Raw genomic sequence first — 12,412 nt, 5'->3', positions numbered from 1 at the left:
AATTTAGATTTTTAATGATATAATACTGGCATATTAGCAACGATGCATAAGTCAGAAAATAATTGAAAACCAGAACTGCAGACCACAGGCATTTGTGAACTAAAGGAAAACCCGGCTAATGTAACAAAGTTTAAGAAGCACGCAGAATTCTCCGATGGCTGGTGGTTTTAAAGGGAGTTTCTATTATTTCTTAATAATGACATAAACATAAACCAGAACAAAGAGAGATTAGAACAGGTTAAATACTTTTCTAGTGACTCGAAGGGCAAATATCCTCGAGATTTGAAGTCTACTCACAGTAACGTCACATTGCTGGAAACGGTCGGCACGGACGGTAAGCCAGCATTTACACACTCCAATTCAGTTTCTTTGCAGTCACAGTGTTGTGGATACTGGTTTAGAACTAGGGGGCAGAAAGGGCAAGATTTCACTAGGCAAAAAATACTTTAATTAGGATTTTAGCTCCAATAACTGACATTGTTGTCTTTTCTTTGAATGTGTAACATTTACATGTTGCTATTGAACCGATTCAGGCCCATAATGAAAGCAAATGAGAATTCTCTCCTAGTCAAATACAGACTAATGTGGTGTTCATCTCAGTTCTGGCTTCCAGTGGTCATTTCAGAGGCGTTTAACAAGTGGTTAGAAAGAAACCACAGGAATATTTAAATAGCAAAAGCAAAAGTGAAGCAAGATTGAGTTCTCCTTAATGAGAAACAATATGATTGAGCAAATCTTTCACGGATATAATTGAGTCAATTCAATTGAATTGAACGGCACAGTGAGATTGCTCAGTAAATGCCTGTTGATTACAATTGAATTCTATTCTTTTCCCTTTTCAAACATCTGCTAGAGCTGGGAGAGGAATTAGATGCAGGTTCTGCCGTAGCCACCACGGTCCCTTATTGAAGCCGACCAGGTCGGATGCGCTCTCATTCCGGTTCTTGTTTCTCATTGACCACGAAGTCGAAGGGGGAGGCAAAAGCGACACGGAAGCCACAACGCTGAGGAAACCAAAGGTCCGCCTCTCGGAAGCGTCCCGAAAGAAAACCAGGCTTCGGAATCGACTCTCGAACCTTCGGAATGATTAAGATGATGGCATATAAAAGAGTGAGAAATCTATGGTCAAACCAGGTGGGGGTGGCCCAGGGGACAAACGTGTGTGCTTGTGTGCGTGTGCGTGCATGCGTGTGTGTGTGTGTGTGCGCGCGCGCGCGTGTGTGCGCATGTGTGTGTGGTGGTTCAGGGATAGCTATGAAGCATTTGGTTTTGCTTCTGATCCCATGGATATTTATTCTGATGGAGCTAAGAAAATGAGAGTCCTTTTCAACTGTCTAGCTTTATTATTCTTTCTTTAAATCTGACTATAAGTCCTTTCTAATCGCTCTGCTTCTTTTACAGCACGTTTATCCGAACTCGTTTTTAAAAATCAATTTCACTGACTTTTCGTAAACTTAGCAAACTTGTGTTGAGTACCTGCTTAATTCGAAAGATGCGTTCTGGTGTGTCAACTTCAGAATGTTTATATCTCAGTGTCCGTTGACACTGAGGATAGCGGTTGTGTTATTGGACCGAAAGACTGTGGTTGGACACTCTGATTTACCAATAAAAGAATTCTGTAGAATCTGAGCTGGGCCTGTTGCCTAAGCCAGAAAGGGGAGCAGGACCCCCACCTGCAAGCCAGTCTTGTCCCAGTCTCCGTGGGGTCTTCTGAAATGCCTCTTGCGTCTACCCCTACCTTACTCTTCGCAGGGGTGCTGGCGTTAACAGTAACCCATTAGTACTAAGAGAGCCTTAGTCTGCAAGACTAAGAAGAAATCGCAAGAAACGTAATAACCAGTGCCTCTGTCACCATTCTTCCTCCTCAGCCCCAGCAAGGGGGACACTTGGGTTGGGTCGTTCTCTGCTGTGGGGCTGCCCTGTGCACTGTGGAGTGTTTGGGAGCATCCCGGGCCTCTGCCCACGACATGCCAGGAGTGACCTACCTCTCTCCGGTTGTGACAACCAAAAATGTCTCCAGACATTGGGAGAGGTTCTGGGGGGAAGTGTTGCCCCAGGCGGAGAGGCACGGTTCTTGTCCAGTCTCCACAGTTCTGCTGGGAGCATCATCCTCACATGCTCTCATCCCATGCATCTTCCTCTTCATTAAAGGAAAATAAGGTCTCAGCTTTGGCTAGTGTGTGGCAGCGTGTGGCTCAGAAAGATTGTATGGTAACTTTCAGTTATATTTATTCTCGATTTTTAATTTACTCTAACTTTTACATATGATACATTTGTGTATCATAAAGTATATAAAAAGCATAATATACCGTTAGTGTAACATTTAATGTATACACATAATTATATATACATACTAATGTTTGCAATTAATTGTACGTACGCCTACATAATTATGTCTATATGTGTACATATATTATGTATATTATATGTAATATCACATGTTATACACATATGTAACATGCATGTGCAGAGACATGATTCTACCTACAGGATATGGGCCAAACTCCAAAGCGTGCACCCCAAGCCCTCCATGGGCTGTCCCCCTTCCAGGTTGGGTCCCGCACCCCTCCCCCATGCACGCAGCACGACTGCGAAGGCTCTGAGAAGCGCGCCCTGCACCTTCCTACCCCCATGTTTTGCTGATCTTGCTCCCCTGCTCATCCCATTGCCTCTTACCCTTCCCTCCACCCAAGGACTTCCAAATTCATCTCAATGTCATCCTCTCTGTGGGTCTTTTCCCTCCCGGGGCAGAGCCATCATTCCTTCTAGCGGGTTTCTGCGTTCCCTTCCGCAAACCCTATTCCTCCAATTCAGCACCAATGCTATATCCTTCCTGCTTCTACAAGGACCTGTCTTTCCAGCTACCATGTGCGGTATGTGTGGGCGGGGCCACATCCTGTCTATCATCGGACTCTCGGGGCCTAACACAAGGGCGGCAGAGTAGTCGGTGACCAATATTCTCATGGAAGAAAGTAATTAAAAGAAATACGATCTTTATTTTTGTCACAATTATTCACTCCCTATATATTCTTGCAATCAGAGGCCGATACATGAAATGAGCACGAATGGAGCGTGTTGTGTTTTTTGTCTTTTCAGTCCCGGGCAGGCAGTAGACCAGTTGACCATTGCAATTCTTTGACCCGAAATGGAAACCTAAAGGGCCTTGATCACACTCCCCGTGTAAATCCACGCACCACGGCAGGGTGCCCGCAAGCTGATCCCGAGACTTTGAACCAACGCCACTTACAGCACTCCTGTGTGAATGCCACTTTATCAGCATTTCCATGGATTGTGCCAAATATAGTCGCCCATCCACTAGTGTCCCCTGCGAAATGGTGATGAATATGTGTCAGTTATGCTATAAATCAAATATCAAAGTACAAAACAAAAGTCTAAAAGTTTGGTCATGAAATAGGTTAAGAAATTGGTTTAAGTAATTGATAACATCAACGGTAAGGGAGAAAAGCAAGGCAGACACCTAGAGTTTTTCTCTTCTCTGCAATTACAAATGTTTCAAATGTATGTATCATAAAATCTATAATGGAAATAGATACTTATTTTACATACATCTTAAAAAATATCACCTATTTCTAATACCGACATTCGAAAGTTTGATCTTAACTTTTGGGTCCTCAAAAGAAGATATAATCTAAATTTTATTTCGTCATATGCATACTGCTGCATATGTATGTAAAGATACATACTTGATAGATGTAATGAGTTCTGATAGTATTTATGTCACCTGACCTTTTTAATAAACCAAAACAAAGTCCCTTTTAATAAAGGCTATCTAGTCCCGTTGAGAGAAATAATATTTTCTCGATTCGTCAGAGGATATGATCTGCTCATTTGCCAAGTTTCTCTTTTTTGTGATAAAATAATATTATTTTTAAAAAGGAGGCCTGATTTTGAAGTATCCTCACTTTAGCATGTGCTATTAACATGGTAAGATACGCAGTATAATGTATGATACTGACGTTCACACAAATAGAAAAGTAAATTTAAGTAGCTGTCCACGGGTCTCTTTGATCCCATGCAGTGAAGAGGAAAGGCCAAGAATTTGAGTGGCTTCCCATTGGCATCCAGAGAGATGCCCTGTCACTGAGCACAGACTGAGCATCTACTCTGTCCTCTACTGTTCTGGGCTCTGGTGACCTGCAAACAAGACGCAGACAGGATTTCTTCTTGACGAGCTCGCGTCTAGTGAGAGAAAGATAGAGAAAAGGCAAGGCGGTCCGTAGTACAGTCACATGAGTACGCCAGGGTGCTATGGCAACAGAGAAAGGGTGCTTGTCCCAGACGGGTGATGGAGCTTCTGGGTGGGGAAGCCCGCCTAGGGCAGCCAAGCTTCTCAGGTGAGGAGGGGATGCCCCGGCTGCATTCTAAGGGATGAGTAGGAGGGGTTCGCAGGAGGCGAGGGCACAGGTTCCATCAGAGGGATGCACGCGTGAGACCAGGGCGGAGAGCAGATTCCAAGGACAGACGCCCAGCATCTCTGCCAGGACTTTGCTGTGTCACCGTAATCGCTAGTTGGGCGATGCCAAGGAGTGGCAATTTTGTGTGGTAGAAAACATACAAGAGTCTTTCCGATTCAGGAGGTCTGGGTTCTAGTGTCTACTCTGTGACTAACTATGCATCTCGACCTCTCTTGGCATCAGTTTTTCAAGAGGAAAATACACAGGTTAAATTAAGTAACATATACAGTCTCAATATACAGACCGGAAATGGCCTGTAAGACCCTTTCTGATCTGTCCTCTGCTTCCTTCTTTACCCCTCTATATCCCTGGTCACTCCGCTCAAGGCATAGTGGCCTTTCTGTCCCACAAACACGTCGTCTTGTTTCATTCGGCCTCAGGGCCTTTGCACTTGCTGTGTCCTTTGCCTAGAACTCCGTTCCTCCAGAATATTTCATGGTTTCTCTCCTTTCATTTCATTCTCAATTCAAATGTCATCATCTCAGAGAGGTCTTCTCTGCTTATGTCTTTAAAGCAGCCCTTCCTCCAAGTCACTTTCTATCTCATTTATGGACGAGCTTATTGTCCTCCTTGTTCACATGGCCCATGTGAACTTCACGAGGGGACGACTCTTGTCTCCCTTGAACCTGCTGGGTCCCGGTGATTTTGAGAGCACCTGGCACATAGCAGACACTCAATCTAGGTCTGTCAAATCAATTAATTCTCTAGGTGGGCCTTTCGCAGGAAGCCATTTAGAATTAGAATATGGGTATCCAAGTAGAATTTAAAATACAGTTTCAACTTTTGTCAAATACAACACTTTATGATACTGTATTTCTGTTTTCAGCAACCTCTATGTATGAATATTCAGGTAATTATCACAAACAAATAGGGGAGCGATTATTTGTATTCCAAAAGGATTCCCTGGAGAATACCAAGTCATCTCTTGGTTCATTACAATTATCCGAGCCGCCCGCAGCTTTGGGGGGTTCACGAGGTGGGGCCCACAGGTGGGGGTGGGCGGGGGGCTCACCACAGTTCTCCTCATCGGCGCCGTTCCCACAGTCATCCACGCCGTCACAGTGAAAAGCACGCGGTAAGCACGTGGTCAGGTTCCCACAGGGAAAATATCCTTTTGGGCACAGAGGAGGGACTGTAGCGCCTTCCGCCAGTGAGAAATCTGCGTGAGAGGGGACAAAAATCTCATGTAATAGCAAGAAGGAGTCAATACGGCCAAACTCTGTTCGTGTTATCCCATCTAATTTTCACAAGGACCCTGTGAGTTGAATCGGTCTGGTATTCTTCTTAGCACACAACTTCTATGTACAGTTTAAACAGTCGCAATCATACCTAATGCCAGCAAAACCAAGAAAGTAATCAAAGCTCATTTTGAGTTCACAGCCAGAAGGCAATGGTAAACAAGACCAAAGCAATTACCCTACTTTTGTAGAAAATCAAAGACTTGTCTATTCCTGGAACTGAGAGGCAAAGCCATGAGCTCACAGGAGCAAATAGGTGAATTTATTTACTTATTAATCTTTTACAAGAAAGATTTGAGGTGGCTTAAAATAATGCAGATATGTGTGTGTATATATACAAGCATATATATAACAGTTTAAGTGTGAATTAGAGAGAAATCCAGAACCACACCCAAATAAGGAGCGATTATAGTAAATACCAATATCTCATTGAGCTAACTCTGTGCCAGGCAGTTGGCACACCGGTTTATCTGTTATTCCTGAGATAAATCTAGGTATGGGTGGTTTTACACTTTATGTTTGAGGGGTAAATGCAGTCATCCATCTGGAAAGTCACAAAGGTCGGATTTGAGTCATCTCCCTGACCCCAGAGGCCCACCCTTAACCTCTGTACTGTGAGGATATCAGCTGAATCAGGAACTTGCATTCGAAGAAACATAAGTGTCCTATGAAAACCAATAAAAAATAACCTTCTCAACATGAGAAAATTAATGAGAGCCGAACAAGCGGGTTGAAAGAGGGAACGCGGAAAGGAAAGATAATTGACATTTACAAAGTTACTATATCTGGGGATAAGATGACCGAAAAGTTCCAGAAATTTATATGTAAGAGACATCCTTTCCATTTTGAAAGAGTACTTTCCAGAAAATAAAGAGACGTGTTCTTTGTCAATACTCTAGTAAAATGGTGGAATTCATGTATTTTTTAACAAGGAGCGCAACGCGAAGTCACAGAAATAGACTCGGGCATGGCTACAATTCATTACAACTCATCGAAGGGAGCAAAGGGTGTCGGCAAAGTGTCCTTCTCCATGCCACTGAAGGTTGGCATCGTGGCCCGGCGTGCCCTTGGGCCGGCGCCCGATGCTTTTTAATTAGCAGAAGGATGGAGCACGAATCTCTGTGGAGGATCGTCTACTTTGCACGAGGCATCTCCTAATTATCCCGCTTCCTGGCAGCTCGCGTGGTTGGTGTTATTACCTCCAGGTGAAGATGGGGACATAGAGATGGAGACCATGAACACACGTCCGTCCGCTCTGGTTCTCGGGAAAACGCCCCGTGAGAGCCAGGCCCCCAAGCACAGCCGCCTTGTAGCCAGGTGTCCCCCCAACCAGGCGGGGCGCTGGGTTCTCCTGAAGCAGGTGAAGCCTGCCAGCCTTCATCATTCAACAAACAATGCCATCTCTTTGGGAGCAGGAGTTTGAGTGTAGGCACTAAAGCTACATGTGAGTTACGGTGCCTGTTAGGCTTTTGGTAATGCCATTAGAGGATGAGCGGAGAATTGGATGATTTGCGCTTTAGTCTTTTCGTCAAATTCCAACAAACACATAAAGGAGAGAAGCCTGGACCCCTCTTGGGGACAGCCGAATGTAACAGTGCACACTCTCCCGGAAGCTGCTGGGCCTTCCCTGAGCGGGGACGGTGGCCCTCAGAGGCTTTTCTGACCTCTGGATTTTTGTTTTTACAAAAGCAAGATATATTTTCTCCGCTATTGCTGCAGTGGTAGATGAATGATTTACTGTCAACAACCAGGCGTAGGACCCATCGGGTCTGACTATTTTAGGAAAACTCTCTCTGCCACGTGGCTCTGGGGGTTGACTTGTGACGTCTCTTCACAATGAGTCATAGATTTTTAAATCTCTTAACTTCTTGTAACGATTTCTGTAGAAGGTAGATTTATGAAAACTAGTAGTCTTCCTGTGTTCAGAACATGAGTAAGAGTCAATATATCTTAGTGTAGCAGCTTTGACATTTTTAAGACAGTAACTCACAGTTAGAAATAAATTTACTATCACAGTTCAGCATACAAACACACACAGACTGAAAACAAAGCTCCTTGAAATATTACTTGCCTTTTGCTCCGATCATTGCTATTTTATCTTATTCGCTTGAAAAGGGATCACAAGCCACTAAGTTGACCTCATGATCCATCCACTAACAGGATGTGACCCGATATTTATGATTTCACTCATATGTGGCTTATGAAATAAAAAGCAAAAAATGAACAAACAAACAAAAACTCATAGACACAGACAACAGTATGGCAGATACCAGAGGGAAAGGGGGTGGGGGTTGGTAGAAGAGGGTAAAGGGTGTCAAATCTATGGTGACCGAAGAAGACTTGACTTGGGGCAGTGAACACACAATGCAATATACAGATCATGTGTCATATAACTGTATACCTGAAACCCGCAGAATCTCATTAACCAATGTCACCCCAATAAATTTAATAAAAATTTTAAAATTGAAATAAAAAATACAACTGTTCATTAGTGATGTCGTGCCCTGGACACCATCACGCCTGCCCGGACTGGCATTCTCTTGGCCACTCACTAACTGTGTGACTTCAAGGAAGCTACTTGACCTCTTTAAACTTGAGTTTTCTCATATTTAAATAGTTACTGTCAATATCCCATTGTGGATGTGTTTCACGAGCAAGACATGCCTAGTGCTTGTGGCGTCCTGAAGGGTGCCCGGCCCACGGCGAGCCCTCGGGTACCGTTGGCTGACGGGCGATTTCAACATGAGATAAGAAACGGGACTGGGAGAAGGAGGCTCTGATGCTGAGTGGAAGCGCGCTGTGCCTTTTTTATGTGACTTTTTTTATTTTTTTAATTATTTATTATTATTTATGCCTATGTACCTGGTCTTCCTAGTCTCCCATCCAAGTACTAACCAGACCCAACCCTTTTCTGCTTCCGAGATCAGATGGGATCGGGCTTGTTCAGGGTGGCATGGCCGTAGACCATGGACCATAGCTCCACTGGGTTTTTATGTGACTTCTTTTAAAGAAAAAATAGGGACTATAACAAAACTTCCCTGACTCCTTCTTGTTCTTCTATTTTAAAAGCCATATAACGTATGTGGTTTATATCTTAAGCATCCTCGAATCTCTTTTGAAAGTGCACGAGGGGTTATAAATGATGACTAAGCAATGAAAATGTCCTTATGACCTCTACGATATTAATACTGTTCTATTAATGATCTAGAAGAGGTGACTAGACATTTGATTAAAGACGATTTTGAAGCAGGAAGCTGAGGCTGGGTTATCACAGAACCAACCTTGACCTCTTTGAGGGCTGCACCCTCAAAGCTAAATGCCCACTTCACAGAGACTCACCTCAGAGACAAGCTAGCACCTGTCACAGACGAGGTCGAGATTATTTCCTTTTCTGGGGATGGGGGGAGGGCTGACCACATGCAAACAGAACCCATGGAGGGACTGCTTTCCTCATCGTTTTCCATCTTTCATCCGAGGATCTAACACATCTCAAGCTATAAATGTGACGTAGAAGGAAAAGAAATCAATGAAATCTATTCCCTACTCCCTGCTCTCTGTATCCTAAGCCCTTATTGTCTGACTTAGTGCCTGGTGCTTACTTCATGCTCAGTAATCGGTTTTAAATGAACAAAGCCACGAACGGGTCCTTTAGAGATAAAAGAGGAACTGAAGAAAGAGCCCCCTTCAAGAGGCAGACTTCCCAGAGTTGCAGGCTCACATTTTTATTGAGACAAAATACTGTTTAGTCTTCTGTGTACGTCATTTATCATTCTGTTCTATCGTTATACAATTTAAAAAATAATTAAGAACCCCTGCTGTACTTGGCACACACCGAAAAAGAATCGACCGAGGAAAGATTGTGCTGTCGCCATGCTGTCGCCGTGCTTCCCCGCGGCCTGTGGAAGTGGAAGGGGCTGTTTCCATGGAAACCTGGGGCGTGTGCGAGCGGAGACTGGGTCTGTGGCTTCTGCGGGAATTTCTGCGGGGCGCCCGCCCCGAACACACAGCCTGGCGAGGGCGGACACGCGGACGGGGCTCGCTCGGTCGTCGGCCTCCTCCCTCTGGTCGCCATCCGGCCACGTCCGTGCAAGGGGTCTTTAAACGGCTCCTCGAGGGCCGCCGGACGCCCCTGGACGGCTGCCCAAGGACGCCTCTGGCTGCCCACCGTCGCCTCCCTTGCGTTTCTGGCGTCTTCTGGAGCCTGAGTGTGGGAACCCGTGGAGACGCGCGCGCCCCTCTACTCGGCCAGTTCGGGGCCCGTTGTCCCCGTGGCCCGCTCCGGTGGGGACCGAGCTCCCGGGGGGACTCGGGGTCCCGCCCTTGAGGCCACTTCGCCGAGCGCACCGCCCCCAGTGCAGCTCGTCCTGCTCGGACACAGTGGGACCCCCGCGGCTCCTCTCCAAGGCCAGCCCCCGCGGCGCCCCAAGAGACACCCAGAAAGTACCAGCTGAGCCCCCTGCGCGCCCGCGGCCCTGCCGCCCGGAGCTCAGGTCCCCGGGTCCCCGGGAGGGACGGAGTCCACCCGCCAGGACCAGGGGTCGCCCGGCCTCGCTGGAACCCGCCCAGCAGGTGCACGGCCGGCCAGTGTCTGCAGGAAGCTCGTGACAAAGCCTGTCTCAGGTGAGTGGAGGGAACTGCCTCTCGGTCGGTGGGTGTCTCCGCGGGAGTTTTCTAAACCTAGAAATTGCACGCTTCACGCCTTTACGTTCGGTCCCCCCGCTGCGTGACGGGACTGTGCGGCCGTGAGCGTCAGTACAGGTGCGATTCGGACGCGGTTCCGCGCACACCTCTGCGCCACCTCCTTCCCACGTCGGACCTTCCTGCCTTAGCTGGATTTCAGTTAGCCACCATTTTCTGTCCTGTTCTTCTGGGACAAAGCAACCACCTTAGGCTGTCTCTCGGAGTCCTACTCGCAGATTTTCTGCAGAAACCATCGCCCCATCTTCCTCTGCAGAGGATGGCCTCACGTTTGAACAGATGGATGGGGAGAAATGATGCCTAATATTTGGAACAATATGTGTTGATTTGAACTGAGGGGGGAAAAAGAGAATTTCAAATTGTCGACATCGCCCTCACAGGGATGGATTTCGGCCCGCGTGTCCTCAGCCGGGTGCTGTCACCTAGGTCATGAATCCAATGCCATGGTCCTCATGGTTCTGAGGTCTAAAGGTACATGGAAACCTCCCCAAAACATCTCTTCTTCTGACCAGTAGCCTGCTTACGTTCACCCTTAGGGATGCATTCTTTTGGGTTAAAACCTTGTCTTTTACTGTGTAAATACCTATCTTGTACTGCACAGGCTTGAGAGGCCCTCTTCTAAAACCTGCCCGAGCACAGTGAGCTCAAGGAGCGAACGTTCGGTTGGGTCAAGGAAGAAGAACGTGGCAAGGGTGACAGGGAAGGGGACAGGTGGAGCCCGATGGGGCCTCGGCCTGGGACATGCGGGGAGGAGAGCAGGCGGCGACCTTTGTCTCTCTGTCTCTCTCTCTCATAATTCTTCTCTGATTTGTTGACTGCTCTGTCTCAAGGGACTTCCACTGGCTCTTCTTTCTCTTGGTGGCAATTCTCCCAAATTCTAGTCTCATCGACTTACAGATTTACCCGCGTCCACGTGGCTGGGCAGGAGGCACCTCCCCCAAGTGCGGGCGCCACTCACATGGACTGCTGGTGCCGAGCCGTGTGGAAGCCACCCAGTCCTAGGCTGAGGCCCTGGCTGCTTCCTTCACGACGCACAGAGGAAGAAGAGGGTCTCCCTTCTTGCCCACGGGGAGGCCCTCCGTCTGTTCCGTCATATTCCATTTAACCTCATCTCCTCAGATTCCCTCTCCATTAATTATTTCCTTTATCTCCAATGTTTTCAATATCCCTGTATCTCTACTGGTTTTTCCATTAACCTTAATCTTATTCAGTCTTCAAAACAAACAAACCGAGCAAGCAACTAGCCAACCAACCCACCAATCAACACAATTCCTATTATATCCACTCCAGACCTGAAGCATACTTCTCCCTTCAAAATTAAATTCCTTACCACTCTTTTCTCTTCGACCCCCAGCATTTGGTCTGGCTTCGCTGCTCTGCTGACATCTTTCCCACTAGAGGCATGAGCATCCTCTTGTTGCTAGATACAACAGGCATTTTATAATGGTCACTTTACTTAGTTCTCTGAACCATCTGCACAACTAACCACAGTCACCAAGTTGACACCTTTCGTTCTGCGGCTTTGTGATATCTCCCCGCCCAGGTTTTCCTCTCCCTTCCCCCACCTCCTTATCTCCTCAGGGCATTGGCTCCTTTTTCTTTGTCACTCCCCTGAATGTCACCCATACTCGTGAGGTCGGAGGTTTCTTAGACCAGCTGAGTCAATTAAAGAGTTTTAGAGGAACCTGCAAAAAGTTCCTCTCAACTGCAAAGAGGGTTTTTGTAGTTTGTCCAATAAGAACATTATAAAGTTCTAAATGATCACGTATTATAATAAGGACTTCTTAGAAAAAAAGAGTATTTAAGTGTTAAAACTTAGAGAGAACATATCCAGGAAGAAAAGACCATACTTTGAAAGGAACACATTTAGCTTTATGAAAAACTCCTTCACTCACTTATGCTCGTGGGCTGGTGAAACTTTCATGTCTGACAGCAGCGGTCTGGAACACGGTGTCTGGAACTGTGTGTGAGAAAGTTGGATCTGGCAATGTTACCAACATT

The 12,412-nt window shown here is 46.3% G+C and overlaps 1 protein-coding gene across 1 annotated transcript in view; it reads right to left on the bottom strand.

Annotated features, from left to right (window-relative positions):
* RXFP2 (relaxin/insulin like family peptide receptor 2) overlaps positions 1-12,412 on the bottom strand; it is a 57,413-nt gene that overhangs the window by 33,819 nt on the left and 11,182 nt on the right. The window contains 3 exon segments of the mRNA XM_011381652.1: positions 236-403; positions 3,248-3,325; positions 5,488-5,634. Of these exon segments, the coding sequence (XP_011379954.1) occupies positions 236-403; positions 3,248-3,325; positions 5,488-5,634 (393 nt within the window).

The sequence above is a fragment of the Pteropus vampyrus genome, unplaced genomic scaffold, assembly GCF_000151845.1.
Source record: "Pteropus vampyrus isolate Shadow unplaced genomic scaffold, Pvam_2.0 Scaffold447, whole genome shotgun sequence".
NCBI lineage: Eukaryota > Metazoa > Chordata > Mammalia > Chiroptera > Pteropodidae > Pteropus > Pteropus vampyrus.
This window is presented reverse-complemented; position numbering and strand designations above follow the sequence as displayed.